Here is a 19,728-nt window from a genome sequence, read left to right as displayed (position 1 = left end):
TTACTAAATTTTAAACTGGAGCAGAAAATTCGTATGACATGTTTTCACGCAAGCCAATCAACGACATGCTTCTTCACACATCTAGTTGAATCAGACAACAGAAGAGAGCATTATTGTAGCCATCTTATTATATAGGTCTGGAGAACAGAAAACTATAAAAATCAGTTGTAGTGGCAGTTGTATTTTATTAGCATGGCTACAGAGATGCTGCTACCAGTAATAAAAGTAATAGTAATATCAATGTATTATTCACCTTTATTTAACCAGGAAAGTACTCGTTGAGATTAAAAATCTCTTTTTCAAGAGTGTCCTGGCCAAGATAGGCAGCAGTACAACCATACATACAACACAGAATACACAATAACATAAGACAACTAAAATAGCAGATACAACAACCACAAATCCTTAGCATATCATGCAGAACAACTACAGCCAGATGTGGCTGTTTCCAAGTCGGTTAATATCCTCTTAAAAGTAACCAATGAGACAAGCTTATTAAGTTTCAAATTTTTCTGTAACTTGTTCCATGCAAAGGGAGCAGCAAAGTTAAACGCCTTTTTCCCCAGCTCAGTTCTAACACTTGGTACAGACAAAAGAACAAGATCCTGGGACCGAAGATTGTAAGTCCCTATATCTTTTACACTGATGTAGGTCAGAAGGTAGGATGGAAGAAGACCTAAAATAGCCTTATATATAAAAACATACCAGTGTTGAAGTCTCCGTGTTGACAGAGAAGACCATCCAACACGTTCATACAGTTCACAGTGGTGAGTGAGGACTTTAAGACCAGAGATGAACCTCAAAGCTCCATGGTATATAGTATCCAGTGCATGTAAACTTTGAGACGAAGCGTGCATATATAAAACATCACCATAGTCAATAATAGACATAAAAGTACCAGCAACTAACCTCTTTTTAGATTTGAACGAGAGACAGGATTTGATTCTAAAATAAAACCCTAGTTTAAGTTTTAATCTTTTTGCCAGCTGCTGAATATGAGAAGTAAAAGAAAGAGATCCATCTATTAAAATACCGAGATATCTGTATTTAGAAACACATTGAATCTTCTTACCCTGAGAAGTAATGATTGAAGGCAAATTTAATTTAGATTTTGAATTTGAAAAAAGCATTACTTTTGTTTTTTCAGCATTTAAAACAAATTTCAGATCATAAATGTTTTTTTGAAGCAAATTAAAATCAAATTGTAATTGGGAGAGGGCCTGGACTGCTGTAGGTGCTGAGCAATACAGTACAGTGTCATCTGCATAAAAATGAAAATTTCCTTTCAATATGTTATGATTCATGTCATTTATATTTAGAATGAAAAGCAGTGGACCCAGCACTGATCCCTGTGGCACGCCTTTTGTTATTTTGAGATAGCTAGAGGTATTTCCCTCTGCCTGCACACACTGAGTTCTGTCTGTAAGGTAATTACCAAACCAACTTACAGTTTGTTCAGAAAGTCCTGCCCTCCACAGTCTGTGCTTAAGCACTGTGTGGTCCACTGTATCAAAAGCCTTAGAAAGGTCAATAAAAAGGGCTGCACAATGCTGCTTTTTATCTATGGATTCAATGAAGTCATTTAAAACCTTAAGAGCTGCAGATGTTGTACTATGCCTTTTTCTAAAACCGGATTGAAATATATATATAGAATATATATATAATGTATATATATATATATATATAGAAGTAAAATGTAACACACACATTAATACAGGTTCCTAACGCTATTCATCCTCCTCTGGATGGTGCTATGAACTAGTTTGGCTTTCCATTGTATTTGGGACTTTTTGACAACAGGTACAAAAAACGATTGTAGTTATCTCCATGGTTGATCGTGCTGTTTTTATTTGCGCAAGTGACACAAAAAACATCCAGCAAGTATTCTAGAGTGAGTGAAGCGATGTGAAGCAATGTGCATATTCGGTTCACATCTGGTTTCATTAGAGGCAAAATGAAATGAAAATGAAAATGAAATTGACTAATCACTGCAGAGTAGTGTCACGAAAAAAAAGAGAGGGAAAGGAAAGGGTTTGGAAAAAAATTAATTGTTGAGCGAATCATTTTGGAGTAATTGAGCAAATAAGGTAAAAATAAATGCATAATATAAGACAATGAAGGCATTTATTGACCTTGTATGCATGTCAACCTGTTGTTGGGGACTCCCAAAACCAAATTATGATCCTTTCATAACCCACAATAGGGGTACTTTAACAAAATAAACCTCTTAATAGAAAAAAAAAATTTTTTTAGTTTCTGCACTGATATGCTTTCAAATCATAAAACAGGTTTGTTTTGTCTGATTTCAATGATCTAAATGTTCAGCACAATTTTTTTGACAATAGTTTGAGTTGATGGCAGTAGTAGTTAGGATGCAGATGTAAATGTTCATTATTACAAATAGTATCATCTGGAAAAATTGTATCAATCTCATTTTTATATGGTGAATTTTAATTATTCAGTTTGAGTTTTACTGAAATAAACAATTGGTCTTCCATAGTAACATCATTCCATTAAACTTCAATACCTGGTAAAAATGTATCCACATGTTTTCTAGTTATTTGTACTGTAATGTCTAAATACATTTAATATAAATGATAATAACTTCTATAGGTTACAAAATACTTTAATTATGTTCCATTACTCCTTTAATATGTATAATATGTTAATTGTTGTATTAATGATACATTAATAATATAATACACATAATACCGAACATTTATCAAACTCTTGTTATCATTTTATCAAGAAGAATTATATCTCGATAATTAGTATTATTGTTTTATCACCCAAACTATAACTTTCCCAGTCTAGGCAGTTTGATTTTGATGTAGGATGAATCCACTGAATGTCAGCCAACAGAACGCTTTGACTCACCAGACAGGGAAAAATATACTTCTGGTCTTTTTCCTGCATGAACACCAGGATGTCTGTCATCAATAAAACATGCACATCTGTACAGAGAAAAAAAACACAAAGGTCCTGATAAATCTACTAATATACCAACTATTTCACTTACTCACTCACAAACATAAGCACTAATGGCACCTTTGAGTCTGGAGCCTTGAGCAGTCTTCCAGAGCAGTGCTCCCTCATGAATGAGTCTCCGGCGCAGCAGCTCTCCTCCACCAAACACTCCTCCACCCTTAATTTTCGTTTCAGCTCGTGGGTCCAGACGAGACTGGATCTCCTGCAAACGCTGTGCTCGCTCTAACTCTTGAACCTGCTGGTCCACGGAACACAGCAGCTCCCGGATCAGCGTCAGAGAGTCAGCCAGAGATTTACTCTCTTCTTCATTGCCTGTGAAAGTTGACAAATGTCATGAAAGCTTTTAATAGCTAATATTGACTAAATATTCAGTCTCCTGAATGAGCCATCAATTCAATTAACATCAGATTATTTGAGTGCATGTAAATGTACATGTTCTACTGTGTGATTAGTTATAATTAAATAATAATAAAGATATGAAATGTAATTAATTAATTATTACAAATATTCAGTTCCGCATCATCTGCATAGTCAATTCAACAATATTGCTAAATATTAAGTGTACCCAACTAAGAAAGCCAGAGGCAACAGTGTGGGGAAAGGTGAATTAACTGGCCAAACGGGTTAACATGGTGTGGTTTAATTTCATAATAATAATAATTAAAAAAGTATGATAAAGCTGCCCATAATTGCACATTAAACAAACCATGCAGTACAAAATAAGAATTCAGTTTGGCCAGAATATAGTTTTACATGATCAAACAAGGACTGGCTGTAATATTGGAGTACATGTCAGAGTATAGTCTCACCTTTTGTGTTGTCTAGTATGCGCTTGATAAGTACAGGATATTTAGTGATGCGTTGAGTGACGAGTAAGATACACTCTTGGACACCATGGCGACGCAGTAAGGAACCTCTGCTTACCCGCTTGACAGTAAAACAAATATAAAAAACGATATTTTATTAAAAACATTCTAAGCAATAAAAAAAAAAAATAACTGAAACCTTATGCTGACAAGTGCCGCGTTTCCACCGAAATTACCCGGAACAATTGTACCAGGAACTTTTTTCACCAGGAACTATAGCCGCGTTTCCACCGCAGGAACTTTACCCAGGAACTAGGGACTTTGGCCTGGTACTTGGTGTGTTTCCACCGCAGGAACCAGGAACTAAATAAAGTTCTGGGTAAAAAAATGCCCCTCAGAAAGTCCCTGCTGGCGAGGTGGTACTTTTTTAAAGTTCAGGAACTTTCGGGGGCGGGACTTTGGCGCTAAACATTCTGATTGGTTGAGTTCACGCAGCATTGGTTGAGTTCAACCACCATTTATTCGGATCAACATTTTCAAAATATTACTGTTATTGTGTCATGAAATGTAATTTTAAAAGTATTTCAGGCGAGAATGTAGTTGTTTAAAATCCAAATCTGATGTTTATTTATATAGACAGCGCCTATTTAAAAATGTGTTTCGCCGATCTCTGAGACGGTGAGCTCCACTCGATCAGCGGGAGCTCAGTCCTCATGTATCCGACGAGAAGCAGCCTCAGCTTGGATAGACCTTCTGATATGTGCCGCTGGCTCTGATGTCTCTCTAGTGGTTAAACATAAAATATAATTCAGCTGCAGGGTAAATCTAACAGGTTTTCTCTGGTCTGTATTCAATTTATCTATATGTTAAAATGAAAATAAAAAAGGCAAATTTATATAATATTTCGTTTCATTGTAATGGCTGCATATACACATATCTCTGAACTAAGTACATTTCTGCAGCTGTTATTATGTTTAAATGAAAACCAAAGGAGACAGTGGTATTTGATATCCTATTTCGTTTTATTGTAAATATACAGTAGGGAAAATTGCTGTAGCCAAGGTGAGCTGACTGAAGTTATCAAGTACGCTGCTGTTTGCAGAATTACAGGATTTGCGTCATAGCGTACATCACACTCCCCAGTCAAATGCACAAAGTCTGAACTAACTACCGATGATGCACGTCCAAAATCAGCATACTTTTTTTTTTTTTTTTTATCAGCGGTATTTTTTTTAAAAAAACGCTCGCGGACCTACGTCACCAGTCATTTGCCTAATCTTCCCGGTACTTTACACCGCGGTGGAAACGCAGAAAGCAACAGGTCTGGGGGGAAAAAAGTTACTGGGAAAAAAAGTTCCTGGTAAAAATGTTCCGGGTAATTTCACAAGGGTAATTTTGTAGTTTCATTTTTACAATGAAACGAAATATTATATCAGCTGCCTCTTTTTATTTTCATGTTAACATGCAGACATATTCAATAGAGGCCAAAGATTACCTGTTAGATTTACCCAAAACGAATTCTATTTTACGTTTAACCACTAAAGAGACATCAGAGCCAGCGGCACACATCAGAAGGTCTAGCGAGGTGAGGCTACTTCTCGGCGGATAGATGGTCACTGAGCTACCGCTGATCGCATGGAGCTGACAGTCTCCGAAATCGACGAAACACATTTTTAAATAGGCGCTGTCTTTATAAATAAATTTCATGAAACAATAAGGGCCGTTTCATAGTCAACGCGAGTGACGAGCTCCCTTTCATAGTCTAAACAGTGAACCCAAGCGTCACGGGTGATGCGTGTACGCAATACACCGCTCACGCAACAGGGGGTAGTAGAGTCGGGTCGCGTGATATTCAGATCACAATGGCAACTGAAGAGGAGTGTATTCTGTTGCTGATGAACTATCGTATAAATGTGGATGAATACGTATAAGTTCGCAGAATTTTTCCTCTTCGCCCACCATTGTATTCAAACCTTCTTCTTCTGTAAACACAATATACTTGAATTAATGTACAATACTTGCAATGTCGCCCCCACTGACAACTCATAGTATTGCGTGAATCGGTCCGTCGCGTATCAAAAACTAAGATGACACATTTGGCTACGCACCGACGCATAATGGCGGCCGAAGCGTAACGATGCGTAGCCTCGGGGAAGCGTATGCGTACAGATGCATTGACTATGAAATGGCCCTAACAGTAATATTTTGAAAATGATCCGAATAAATGAAATCACAGTGATGCGTGAACTCAACCAATCCTGCATGTTTATCACCTAAGTCCCGCCCCTGAAAGTTCCAGAACTTTCTGAGGGGCATTTTTTACCCAGAACTTTATTTAGCTCCTGGTTCATATGGTGGAAACACACAGAGTACCAGCCCAAAGTCCCTTATTCCTGGGTAAAGTTCCAGTGGTGGAAACGCAGCTAAACAACTGATCTATATATGACTGGATCTCTCATCGCATTCTAAACTACCAACAGGCAGTGAAGCCACCGGAAGTGTTCAATCCACCATCTTACTAATCCCTACCAGCAGCACCATTACAGTTACATTCAAACTGCTGTCCTAAAATAACTCGATTTGAAGCAAATTGGTCAAACGGGACTCGTTTTTATGTTATGTTATCTGAATGTTTACTTCAGATGTTATCTGCAGTGTTTATGGTCTTTTGCGGCAGTATGAGCATAGATTTAAATGGTTTAAGTGGGTGTGTCTGCTGGGCACTGATGACACAGGTAATGATCAAACACTAAATATACCTTATTTGTTTATGTACATAATTATTCAGGAATTATTAAACATGAACGTATTAGTATCAAAAATGAATTTTAATATATTACAATGAATAATACAATTATGTTGTTTAAATTGCTCTATAGTGAAATTAAAAAGCTTAACTTACTATCTGGGAAATAAAGCTTTATGTCTTTAAATCCGTACTGTATACAGTCAGTTATTTCTCTGAATAAATTCAGATTTCAGAACGAACACTTTGTCGTTTGTTTTATATGTTGAGGTCATGTCCGTCTGATGTTTATCATGTTCATGATGCTCACTACTGTAATGAACGCAGCTTTTCAAAAAGTAGGGAAAATTCCCGACATTTAAAAAATAACAGTTTACATGCCTAGGGTGTTTGCATTGTAATAATGTACAGAGATACTTCATATTTATAAACGCTGACTTGTTAGGTGATGTTTTCTCATTAAAATCATACAAATTCCTATTAATTCAATGGAACGTTTTCACACACTAGGGATTACCAATATGGCGGCGCGGCGCCTTCACTTTAATGACGTCATGAGCAATCCAGTTCTTTATTATAGATCAGTGGGCTAAACATGTCTTTTTCTGGCTGTACCCTCACCCGTATGAACTGCTGGAACCTCTTATCACGGGCCAACAGCTCCTTATAGAGTTTCACAGCTTTCAGGTGTCGACTGCAGAATTCAACATAGCATTTCCTCATCTCCTCTGCATTCTGACCTGAGAACTGAATCAAAGAAAATCTACAAGTTTGCAATATTTATTTACAAACCCGATTCCAAAAAAGTTGGGACACTGTACAAATTGTGAGTAAAAAAGAATGGAATAAATTACAAATCTCATAAACTTATATTTTATTCACAACAGATCTTCGGGCACTGCATCACATACAGGAATGCTACTGTAATGGAAATCACAACATGGGCTCAGGAATACTTCCGGAAAACGGTGAACACAATCCACTGTGCCATTCTTCGTTGCTGGCTAAAACTCTATAGGTAAAAAAATAATCCATATCTAAACATGATCCAGAAGCACAGGCATTTTTTTCTGGGCCAAGGCTCATTTAAAATGGACTGTGGAAAAGTGGAAAAGTGTTCTGTGGTAAGACGAATCAAAATTTGAAGTGCTTTTGGAAAACTGAAATGCCATGTCATCTGGACTAAAGACGACAAAAACAACCCAAGTTGTTATCAGCACTCAGTTCAGAAGCCTGTATCTCTGATGGTATGGGGTTGCATGAGTGCGTGTGGCATGGGCAGCTTACACATCTGGAAAGGCACTATTAATGCTGAAAGGTATATCCAAGTTCTAGAACAACATATGTTCCCATCCAGACGTCGTCTCTTTCAGGGAAAACCTTGCATTTTCCAACATGACAATTCCAGGACACATACTGCATCAATTACAACACCATGGCTGCGTAGAAGAAGGATCCGGGTACTGAAATGGCCAGCCTGCAGTCCAGATTTTTCACCCAAAGAAAATATTTGACGCATCATAAAGAGGAAGATGCGACAAAGAAGACCTAAGACAGTTGAGCAACTAGATGCCTGTATTACACAAGAATGGGACAACATTCCTATTCCTAAACTAGAGCAACTTGTCTCCTCAGTTCCCAGACGTTTATAGACTGTTATAAAAGAAGAGGGCATGCCACACAGTGGTAACATGGCCTTGTCCCAACTTTGTTGAGATATGTTGATGCCATGAAATTTAAAATCAAGTTATTTAAACTTAAAATGATACATTCTCTCAGTTTAAACATTTGAAAAGTCATCTATGTTGTTTTATGAAAAAAATATTGAAATTTAAAACTTCCACATCATTGCATTCTGTTTATATTCATAATACAGTATGTACAGTGTCCCAACTTTTTTGGTATCGGGGTTTGTAAATTTTGAATTGTTGGTTGGCATTTGGCAGGAAATTCCAGGCTAACGCCATCTGTTCTTTAATTTGAACTAGTCAGTTGAACATTGACATTTCTATTCGACAATCCTCAAAAAGTGCTGGAGCGATGTGCTTTTTTGGACAAATAATTATTAACAACTATAGGATCAGGGTTTGGTTTATGGTTAGTTGCTAGTAATTTTGCATTAATAACTGTAATTGCTTATAGCAAGTACCAACTATTCTTATGTGAGCTATATGTCAGAAGTTCACCTGCTCCACCAGAATATCTCCCAGCTTTTGAATGGTAAAGTTGCGGGTGCTGCTGGGTGCCAGGCTTTTGTTTCTTCTCTGCAGCAGTTGGCTCAGGAAACTGGAGTGAATAGACAGCAGCTGATCTAAGCAGGGAAAGATGGCGTGAACTACACCCAACTCCATCAACACCTCTTCCAGCATTCCTCTGCGAAACACCCCTTCCATGATCCGCAACGTACGCATGTGGTTCAGCTCCGTCTGAATCAGCTCTGAAACACACAGATGCACTGATTTATCGAAAATCAAAGACATTACAGTACAAAATACCTGACAGTACTAAGGATGCTTCTACACTAAGGATTATGCACAGGTCCAATATTTTGAGAATATGTTTTTTGTCTTGTCTTTTTCTAGTCTAACAAGATTTAACTTGTTACTTCAGCTTATAAACAGAGACCTTAAATATCTTGAATGTGTCAGATAAGAGAGATGGTATTTAGTTGGGTAAACCCAGGACCAAGGTTGGGAAACACTGACATGGAGAGCAATCAACAGTGTTCTCTCACCTTTCTGATTCAATTCTTCCAGCATTTTTATTTTACATTAAATGTGAATAGACCTTAACACCTCACCAAAGCCAAAACTTATTTGCCCAGTAGATCAGGAGAGGTGATCATTCAGCAGAGCAGGCATTAGTTTGCTTAATACATTGTTTCTACATCTGTTGTTTAAATTGTTACTTGCTGCTAAGAAGGTTTATTTTGTTCTCTAGCTATTTCTACTGCAATTTTTTGTTGAAATTTGTATGTTTGATTGCACTTAATTTGTAATTAGAGTAATAGCCGTCGACTAAGACCTTTTGTTACTTATATTGAGCAATTTCCCTGCCAAAGGCTTTTGAGTGTGCTAATTTAACAAGGTGACCACAGCGACCATAGCCAATTTTCACTGCTTGTTAACTCTCAAACTTTGGGAGAAGGATCAGTCAGCAGAGCAGGCTGGAGTTTGATTCTTAATTTCTGCTTTTTCTTAGCATTTTGGGCTTGAATGAGACCTGGATTTGTCCAGAAGACTCAGAAATCCCCAGCTCCTCTGTCTAACAACTTCTCTTTCAGACTTTTTTTTTTTTTTAGCTTCATTTGATTTCAAAGGCCTTACACTACAAGCACTCACAAATCAGGCAATTAACTTGACTTAATTTACACTGCAGACAACATTTTCCTAAAACCTGATACTGCGCTACTGTCAGTCACTGAAGCCCTGCGGATTGCAAAAGCTGATTCCAAATCATCAGCTCTTATTTTGCTGGACCTATCGGCTGCTTTTGACACAGTGAATGATCAGATCCTCCTGTCCACCACATCACTGGGCATCACAAGGATTCCAGCAGCTGAACGGATCTCAGGCTGCCTGGTGGACATCTTGGCATGAATGACAGAACATCACCTACAGCTTAAATTGGCAAAGACTGAGCTTCTTGTCTTCCAGCCACTCCAAATCAACAGCATGTCTTCACTGTCTAGTTATGTTCATCAACAATTACCCCATCAAGTTCGGTCAGAAATGTTGGTTTAATTTTTGATTACCAGCTGACTCTCAAAGACAGCTCTAGATTTTACTGGTTTGTATTGCACAACATCAAAAAGATCAGGCCCTTCCCAATCAAGCATGCTGCACATCTTCTTGTCCAGGCCCTTGTCATTTCTAGGCTGGACTACTGCAATGCTCTTCTGGCTGGACTTCCATCATGCACAGTCAAACCATTACAAATGATTCAGAATGCAGCAGCACAGCTGGTCTTTAATGAGCCCAGAAGAGCTTACAGTTACAGCCAGTTCAAGACACTGGTGCTTGCATATAGAACAACCTCAGACTAAGCACATGCCTGCTTCCACTCACTCTTATGAATCTACATTTCCTCCAGAAGTCTGAGATCCACTAGTGAGCGACTCCTCGTTTTACCATCACAAAGAGGCATAAAATCACTTTCCAGAACATTTTCATTTACCATTCCTGGCTGGTGGAATGATCTTCCAACCCCTATCCGGAATGCTGATTCCCTGACAGGTTTCAAGCGACATACCTCTTTTTTCACTATCTGACTTCATCTCTGTCTAGCTTTTAATTACTTGAACAATGCTTGAAACTTGGTATGACTAGCACTTACTGTGTCTATATGCCTCTTTAAGTTGAATCTCTTTATGTATTCCACAGTTGTAAGTCGCTTTTGATAAAAGTGTCTGCTAAATGAAAACTTCTAAAAGTATCACTTCACATGTTGTGCAACTGTGCAACCTTATGAAATTGATGTAATAAATAACTACATCAAATCAACTAATATTAATCGCCCACACACTTATTGCTCACTTGCCCATTATGACACATGCATACACCCTTCATTATTCACATGTAGAAATTCCCATGCAATCATCAAATGTGTTGTGAAATGCAGAGAAATGTTAGAGGAGAATCAGATATAAGTGTTTAAGATTTAATCAGGTGTGGATTGCATTAAGATATGCTACCCAAATCAGTTATCCAACATCTATTCTTTTAAGTGTTTTTGAGGTTTGCATGCATATAACAACATAAGATCCATTCCAGAACTAGCTGACAGTATAAATGTGTCTAAAGGTCCATGACTTTAAAAAGGTCTGAAAAATAAAAGAAATCTCACCATATATGACGTCTTGTCTCTTGATGATGTCTTTGCGTTGAGACTGTAGATAAGAAGAGTCCACAGCCAGACTCCAGGAATCTGCCTTAAAATCCTTCCCATCCTTCTCCAGTTCCTCCAACATTGATGCATAATACATTTCTCCTGTAGAATGTTTGTGAAAACAGCAAACTTTATATATGCCATACCATTTTCATTCTGTTTTGTGAATGTCTTAAGTTGTACCTTCATCGTTAAGGGATTCCATGGACATGGTTCTGTTCCTGAAGTTCAGAGAGTCTGTGGAATGAGACAGAATCCTCCTCAGCCCGACAGGAGAAACATCATTTAGACTTCTGTTAGAAAAATCAAAAACAAGCAAGTATGAGGTCTTTGTAGAGTACAGTATTTTCCGGCCTATAAGTCGCACTTTTTTTCATAGTTTGGCTGGTCCTGCGACTTATAGTCAAGTGCGATTTATTTATCAAAATTAATTTGACATGAACCGAGAGAAATGAACCAAGAGAAAACATTACTGTCTAGAGCCGCCAGAGGGCGCTCTATGCTGCTCAGTGCTCCTGTAGTCTACACTGAAAACATAGAGCGCCCTCTCGCGGCTGTAGACGGTAATGTTTTCTCTTGGTTCTTGGTTCTAAATAAATGCGACTTATAGTCCAGTGCGACTTATATATGTTTTTTTCCTCATCATGACGGATTTTTGGACTGATGCGACTTAAACTCATGTGCGACTTATAGTCCGAAAAATACGGTAGCTATAAAAACATAACTTTCATGTAACAATAATATTTCAGAAAATTCGTGGCCAAACAGCAAAGGTAGCACCTAGGGAGTCTTAAAATTCTTTGTGGTATATTTGAAGATATCGCAATGGGCACTGAACGTGGTAGTTGTGTTGCTTACTATGGAGGGTCAGAAAGCTCCTGGATGTCATCAAAAATATCTTAATTTGTGTTCCGAAGATGAGCCAAGGTCTTAACGGGTTTGGAACGACATGTGGGTGAGTAATTAATGACGGAACCTTTATTTTTGGATGTACTATCTTTTGTCAAAAATTTGATTGCAACTGAAAAGCTAAGTGACATTTCAGTGGGTGCAAGGTGGTAACAATGGTGTTTTTGAAAAATAAAAACCTACATGTTTGCTACAGAGATGCTGCTGTCGAAAGCTGTTGAGCCACAAATACTTTCTGTTAAGCGACCTTTCATCTGTTAATTCTTTAAGTTAACTCACATGACATCACTCTGTCATTACATACACTTTATGAATATGACTAACATGATATTTCATTCAAACACACTAATAGAGAACTAATCTTTCCTCTTAATACAACACACAAAAGTGAACATAATTAACACAGTTTGTTCTTGTCTGTGAGCAGTGATCAGATTCTTTACCCTGCGATGTTATTGGTGGAAACACTCTTGTTGAGTGACAGTGTGGAGAGTCCTTTGCGGGAACCGAGGAAAGACTGTCTCAGTGTCTCTGATGGGTAAATGGCTGAACTCGGCCTCTCCTTCAGTATTGGATCTGGCAAAGGAAAACACGTTCCTGAATAAATTATTTTCTTTAATGGGAAGATACTGTTTAACCACCACCGCAACATACTGTAACTATCAAAATTCCACATCAAATGACACTACAGCCTGAACTGCAACTGCTCACTAACAAGATAATGGTTTAAATAAGCTGTGTTATTATTATTATGAATTGGTGAGAGGAATCAGTCATGAGAATTAAAAAAGAAACTAGAATTATTAGATAAAAAGATGTGAAATATGAAAGAGAAACTCACTTTTGCTGCGTAGGGCCACATTATGTAAAGTTGCGGTGTTCCTGACCAGAGCCAGCCTCTGTTGCTACAATTCATTAATATGTTATGATTTCATATGAATGAATGCAATTAAATATTCACACCTTTAACTGGGGTTTTCTCTACTACCTCTAGGTGTCAGTATGTTATGGAATGTCTACTCCATTAACTATTAGTTATTACAGACAATTAGATGGCATTTATCAGTCTGTATTATTGGATTTCATAAAAAACTAGCTCATTCAATTTCTGATCACACTGTTTCCTTTGATACAAAATTATCATTACATTTTATCCAACGTGAATCTGTAATTTTAAATTTTACATGCCAAACAGAAAACATTTGGTCAGGAGCTCAGTGTTCAATTATTCCCCCTCTATTGACTCTTACCTTCTGTTTCATTTTTGCGCAGTTGGCCAGTGTGTCACGACAGCGGTTGTGAATGGTCACACTGCAAGCTGCGAAGACAAAGCAGCAAGAAAGAACATCGCTGATTAATAGTATTTGATTCATCTTTTTGACTGTAGTTAATGATTTCCAACTGATTTCTAACATAGCTGAGATAGTTTCTTGTCATTTGTATCACTACCTGTTACCTTTCCCACAAAATAAAACTATAGTTATGAGTTATGTTAAAATAATTTAAACTCAAATCAATCTTGAGACAATCTTGCATCAGAGTCCTGATCCACTTGTCAGATTATTTCTTATTCTTACACCGATGTTTTCAGGGAATATTTGATTGGTGTAACAAAGCTTCTTTTCCACTTACCTATGTTTTATTAATGAAATAATGGAATAATTACTACTTGAAAATAAAAATATTAAATAAATGAAATTAGTTCATTCAAATGCCACACTGATATGCATGGGTGAAACATGGGTGACTTATTAAATCAAGTTTAAATACTGATCTCACGTTCATAGAGATCAGACGTTTTATCTGCACACTAATGTCAGAGAGTTTAATTAGGGACATGCAGCACAGAGAGGGTTTCTTATCTCTTCTGGGATGTGTGTGTATATGTATTGGGTGTCAGTGGGAGTCAGTGCCATCTCTCCTGTGAACAGACATATCTTTGTTCTGGTCAACAGCAGCTCAAGGGCAGCATCTCTGAACTCTATATCAGATTCACTGGACAAGCAAATGCATATAATCACACACACACACATACTTGCCTTTTCTATCCCCTACCCCTAAACCGACCAAAATGGTGTACATACAGTATAAACCAGGCATACAAACTCTCACGTACATACACAAATTATATTAACCAAATCCTATTTATGTCCTTTTCCCCACAATGCTTCTATTCCCAATTCATGCAATAAACATATTACAAAAAAATCTGGAAAAAAAAATGGTCTGTGAATGTCACATATTCTGTGAAACAAGCCACTCATTCTGAACTTAAACAAAGCTAGAAAGCATTAAAACGAAAATAAAAATCAGTCGCTCTAGCCAGTCAGTGTTATTGAAAGTTGACAAGGTCACACACTCCTTGACTAGAGTTAAAGTGGTTTGGAGCTATCTAGACAACCATCTGACCTTCCAGTCACATCAATATGTTATTCAACTCCCTCTTGACTTGAGTCAGGAATTAATCCAATTTGTAGCCATTTTAGTCAAGATTACAACACTATAGGTCAGTTACACTAGTAGGATCTTTTTCAACTGGTTGGTATGTCTGATGTCCAAGCAGTGCTAACATACACTCTCTGTGTTCTGTAGGTCTACTGAATAAAATCATCCTCATGATCTTTACCAAAATGTATGAATACTAAAATGAATACCAAAACCTGGCCAGACAGCAAAGCTGCGTGATTAATCAAAAGAAATACAAAATTGTGTAATGGCTTAGTAAGATTACCAAATTGCAAATTTGGGCTGTGATTTAATTATATAAATAATTCTGCTGTAAGTTTGAGAGTGCAACATGCATCTGGGAACAAAGCATGCACCTACCATTTTCCCAGACTTCTAATGTGAGAAGTGATTATCAACAAAACACTTCATTTAGTATAAATGAATAATGCTCATGCAGAGATTGTATTCCCAGGTGAAAGGAAGTAGACCCAGACCCAAACCCAGTAACAGTATTGTCTGAAGGTTCTTAAAACTTAACAAGCTCATTCACTTTACAAAATTATTAATTTTTATTTACAAACTGACTTACATTGCATGTAATGTGGACATTCAGTTCAAGCATCCTCTGGGAATCCCATTACCTTAGGTGTCTCTATAGCGGCATGCTCAGTTTTTTTGAACCACAGGAAAATTTAACCATTTAAAACACTACAAGAAATACATGTCATTTAACTTTTTTATGCAACTCAAAGGATTTGAAAATAGTCAAATGTTCATTATTCATTGCCAAGATTGTCAGCAGATTGTGGAGCAGACAAAAAAGGACCTAGCACTCTTCTAAATCACTGGAGGTTTATTGGCTTTTATCATGCTGATAATCTTATAACTGGCCTAATATTTGCTGATTAATAAGCCTGGATGATATATCTGCCTAGTTTGCTATGACTACTGCTGCTGTCCAGGGGAGAACTGGCTTCCGAATGAGCCTGCTTTCTTTTTTCTTCATTACTGTCAACTAATGGTTTTGCCACTGTCACATTTTTCTTGCTTAGCTGGATTTGAAAAGACAATTAATAGTCAGTTATATTATAAATTTAACTTCACTGACAACAAAATCTGAAATAAATTAAGCTGGATAATAAATGACATTATTAACTTTTGTAAGGCATTTTGTAACTAACTGATTTTACACCAATAACACTATTATTTATTATATTTATTAATATAGCCGCTTTAAAATAATATGTATAGTGTACAGCACTAAACGTGTCTTGACTATTAACCCATATTCCATAAAACAAGCATATGTATATATATATATATATATATATATATTTACACACACACATACAGTCATGACCAAAAAATATCAGCCCCCTTGGTAAATATGATCAAAAAAGGCTGTGAAAACTCATCTGCATTGTTAATCCTTTTGATTTTTTCTTTAAAAAAAATCACACAAATGTATCCTTTCATTGGATAATAAGAATTTCAAATGAGGGGAAATATCATTATGAAATAAATGTTTTTTTTCTCTAATACACATTGGCCACAATTAGTGGCACCCTTTTATTCAATACTTTTGGAAAAGTCCATCTTAAGAGTTTAACAACTCTTGAGTTCTCTCCTGTAACGCCTGATGAGGTTAGAGAACACCTCACAAGAAATCAGAGACCATTCCTTCATCCAGAATCACTCCAGACCCTTTAGATACCCAGCTCCATGTTGGTGCTTCTTCTCTTCACGTCACTCCTCTCATTTTCTATTGGGTGCAGGTCAGAGGACTGGAGTGGCTATAGCAGAAGCTTGGTTTTGAGCTGTGATCCATTTCTGTGTTGGATTATTATACAGTTGGAAGATCCAAACATGGTCCATTATAAGATTTCTAACAGAGTCAGTCACTTACTGTTTTTTTATCTGTTGGTATTTGATAGAATCCATGATGCGATGTGTCTAAACAAGATGTCCAGGACCTCCAGCAGAAATACAGGCCCACAACATCAAAAATACAGCTGTATATTTCATTGTACACATGGGGTACTTTTTATCTCTGTTCACCAAACCCATCTTGAGTGTTTGCTGCTAAAAAGCTATTTTTTTTTGTTTCTTCTCACCATAGAAGCCAGTCCTATTTGAAGTTCCAGTCATGTCTGATAAGTGAATGTAGGCGTTGTTTTTTATTTTATATTTTCTGCAATTCTCCAGCTGTGATCTTTGGATAGTCTTTAGCCACTCAAACTCTCCTCCTCACCATGCATTAGGACGATATAGACACACGTCCTCTTCCAGGCAGTTTTCTAACATTTTCTGTTGATTGGAAATTCTTAATTATTGTCCTGATGATGGAAATTGGAATTCTCACTGCTCTAGCTCTTTTCTTAAAGCCACTCCACCAATTTGTGTAGCTCAATTATCTTTTGCTGCACATCAGAAATATATTCTTTGGTTTTTCTCATTGTGATGGATGATTAAGGGATTTGGGCTTTGTCTTCCCTCCTCTTTATATTTCTGTGAAAAAGGTAGCCATTAGGGCTGAGAAAATAAATCGATGCACTGCGAATCGTGAAATGATTCCGCGTCGATTCTGAGATTTTCTGAATGCATCGCGATTCTTTCTTGAATCGATTCTGAGCTCAGTTTCGAACAGCAGATGGCTCTGCATGCTTTAGAAACACCCGTACTCTACTGGTTTCCAAATCCTTACAGACACTTGAACCTAAAATAATCATTAATAATCATAATTAACCTACATTACAAAGCCCCCCTTTTGCCTTGTGCACAGCTGCTACCAAAAATCTTCCCAGATAATATATATATATATATATATATATATATATATTTGGTTCTAGTTATGATTATCATTTGTGTGAGAGTGTGTGCGTGTGTTGTGTGTGTGTGACAGACTGTGTGTTAATCTTTCTAACGCCTCGATCCCCTGATGCTCAGACTCCAGATTATGGGTGTTTCACAGGAGGGAAGATTTTGGGTAGCAGCTGTGCACAAGGCAAAAGGGGGGCTTTGTACATAAAGATAACAAAAGACCTCCATTCTGTACAACAATAACAGACTTCAGAAGAAAGCCATGCAGAATAAATCTATGTATTATCTGTCTGCATTCATGCACTAAGGTCTTACATCAGATTAAACAACATATCATCTACAGTTATGTCTTCCTTTTAATGTAGGTTGATGTAATTCTGGCAAATTGAGAAAAGATAACCCAGAGCAACCAAGCATTTATGAAATTTAGCATAAAACCACTCCAATATGAACATGGTAAATTATCTGGATTGTCAACACAGGGGAAATAAAACCAATCCAAAACCTTCATTGTACACAATAAGTGTGAGTGTCAGTCTCTCAGTTCCCCTCCTCCATTTCACCTCCACCATGTTATCAGCAGTGAGGATTTATTCAAACCCCCACAATCCTTCACTCCTTGCGACTACAATTATTCACCTGTATTTTAATAAATGCATCTGCTCAATGCAAAAACTGAAGCTCTCTGTGCCGTACTAATGAAGAGATCCTTTCCCAACCCTCTGGACAAATACAACCCTTCAAGGTCTCTTTCAAACCAATATCAACCAGTTTGTGTTAAACAATTCATCAATTATTTACTCAACTCATGTGAGCTGTCTCCTGAAATATAATGATCATATTATATGATGAACAAATCAAATCACTGATCAGTTTGTCTATATTCAATTCCCAAATGAAACATGATTATGTGTTACCAACATCAAACCTCACTGGTTTTTGTGTGTCACACTTTGGCTGAGCATGGCGTATGCAGGTTACGAAGAGGAAGAATAAATGGCAACAGACTTTATTAAAAAAAAGGATAACATCACCAAACTAAATGCAAATGTTAACGAGATCCAACAATCCACAACTGAAACACAGGCAGAGTAAAAACAAGAATGATTGGAAAAGCAGGTGTTACAAAAAAGGGAACTAGTGAGAACCATTGTAAGTGATGAGTGGAATGAAAATGGAACAAATAAATCATGGCAGATAAAACAAGTACTAAACACAATGAGAATGAAAACAAGAAATAACATAACTAGGCTGGACCTCGGTATGATGGTACAACAGAGTGTGGGAGGTCAGAGGAGAACAAGAAGTTGGCGAAAGGCTGGAGACAGTCAGGAGAGCAGGAGGGAAATACCAGGGCGAAGCAAAAAGGCCCAGGAAGGAGCTAGGAGCAAGAGGATCTTGGCAGGACCCAGAAGACAACCACGACAAAGGCCCACAGTGGAGTCGAGGGAGGGAGAAGCTATGTTGGAAATGCCCTTGACGACACCATGGGGATGAGTGATGGAGACGGAGCCAAAGGAATAGTATAAAAATGCAACGAATAGTACAAAAAAATGCAGGCCTTTCTGGGCCATAGCAGTGCATTTTGCTGCAGTATCCATTTTCACTAAACTAAATGTAAACGTTACAGAAAACGGCAAACCAAAACTGAAACACAGGCAGATACATACTGAGTGAAAGCAAGGTTGACTGGTGTTACAAACTGGGGAACTAATAAGTAACCATGGTAACTAGGGGTGGGACGGTTAGGTTCTCCACACATGGTTCAGCACGCGGTACAATTTAAATCTGACACGTAAAACAAACAAACAAACTCATTTAAGCTTTGCCAGTTTAAACATTTAATAGCTAAAGGACATACAGTGGGATGAATATTAAGCTCTCTTTGAAGTATTGTGTTTAAATGGACAAATTCACACAAAAATTGTCAAGATGGCCATCTTGGTAAGTATCCTACAGCAGACATAGCCGGCTGAACTTAGGCGTACTGTATCACTGCATTGTATCAGTGCATTCTCTTTAAGTGACAGTCTTTATATTAATCGAACAGCAACATCAAAGAAATCATTCACTGTTCTTGATTGAAACGCTTTTGTAACTTTTGTAACAATACAGTTGAATATG

At 37.3% G+C, this 19,728-nt stretch overlaps 1 protein-coding gene across 1 annotated transcript in view; it reads right to left on the bottom strand.

The window, feature by feature from the left end:
- The window catches only part of LOC113116492 (rho guanine nucleotide exchange factor 2-like), a 43,122-nt gene that overhangs the window by 10,381 nt on the left and 13,013 nt on the right, over positions 1-19,728 (bottom strand). Inside the window, exons 3-12 of the mRNA XM_026284682.1 lie at positions 13,587-13,654; positions 13,178-13,241; positions 12,780-12,912; positions 11,611-11,720; positions 11,386-11,529; positions 8,727-8,977; positions 7,162-7,287; positions 3,798-3,915; positions 3,049-3,300; positions 2,878-2,954 (exon numbers count right to left, since the gene is read on the bottom strand). Of these exons, the coding sequence (XP_026140467.1) occupies positions 2,878-2,954; positions 3,049-3,300; positions 3,798-3,915; positions 7,162-7,287; positions 8,727-8,977; positions 11,386-11,529; positions 11,611-11,720; positions 12,780-12,912; positions 13,178-13,241; positions 13,587-13,654 (1,343 nt within the window). The remainder of the gene's footprint in view (positions 1-2,877; positions 2,955-3,048; positions 3,301-3,797; positions 3,916-7,161; positions 7,288-8,726; positions 8,978-11,385; positions 11,530-11,610; positions 11,721-12,779; positions 12,913-13,177; positions 13,242-13,586; positions 13,655-19,728) is intronic.

Source organism: Carassius auratus, chromosome 16 (assembly GCF_003368295.1).
Source record: "Carassius auratus strain Wakin chromosome 16, ASM336829v1, whole genome shotgun sequence".
NCBI lineage: Eukaryota > Metazoa > Chordata > Actinopteri > Cypriniformes > Cyprinidae > Carassius > Carassius auratus.
Note: the sequence above shows the minus strand (reverse complement) of the source record. Positions and strands in the feature narration are given on the sequence as shown.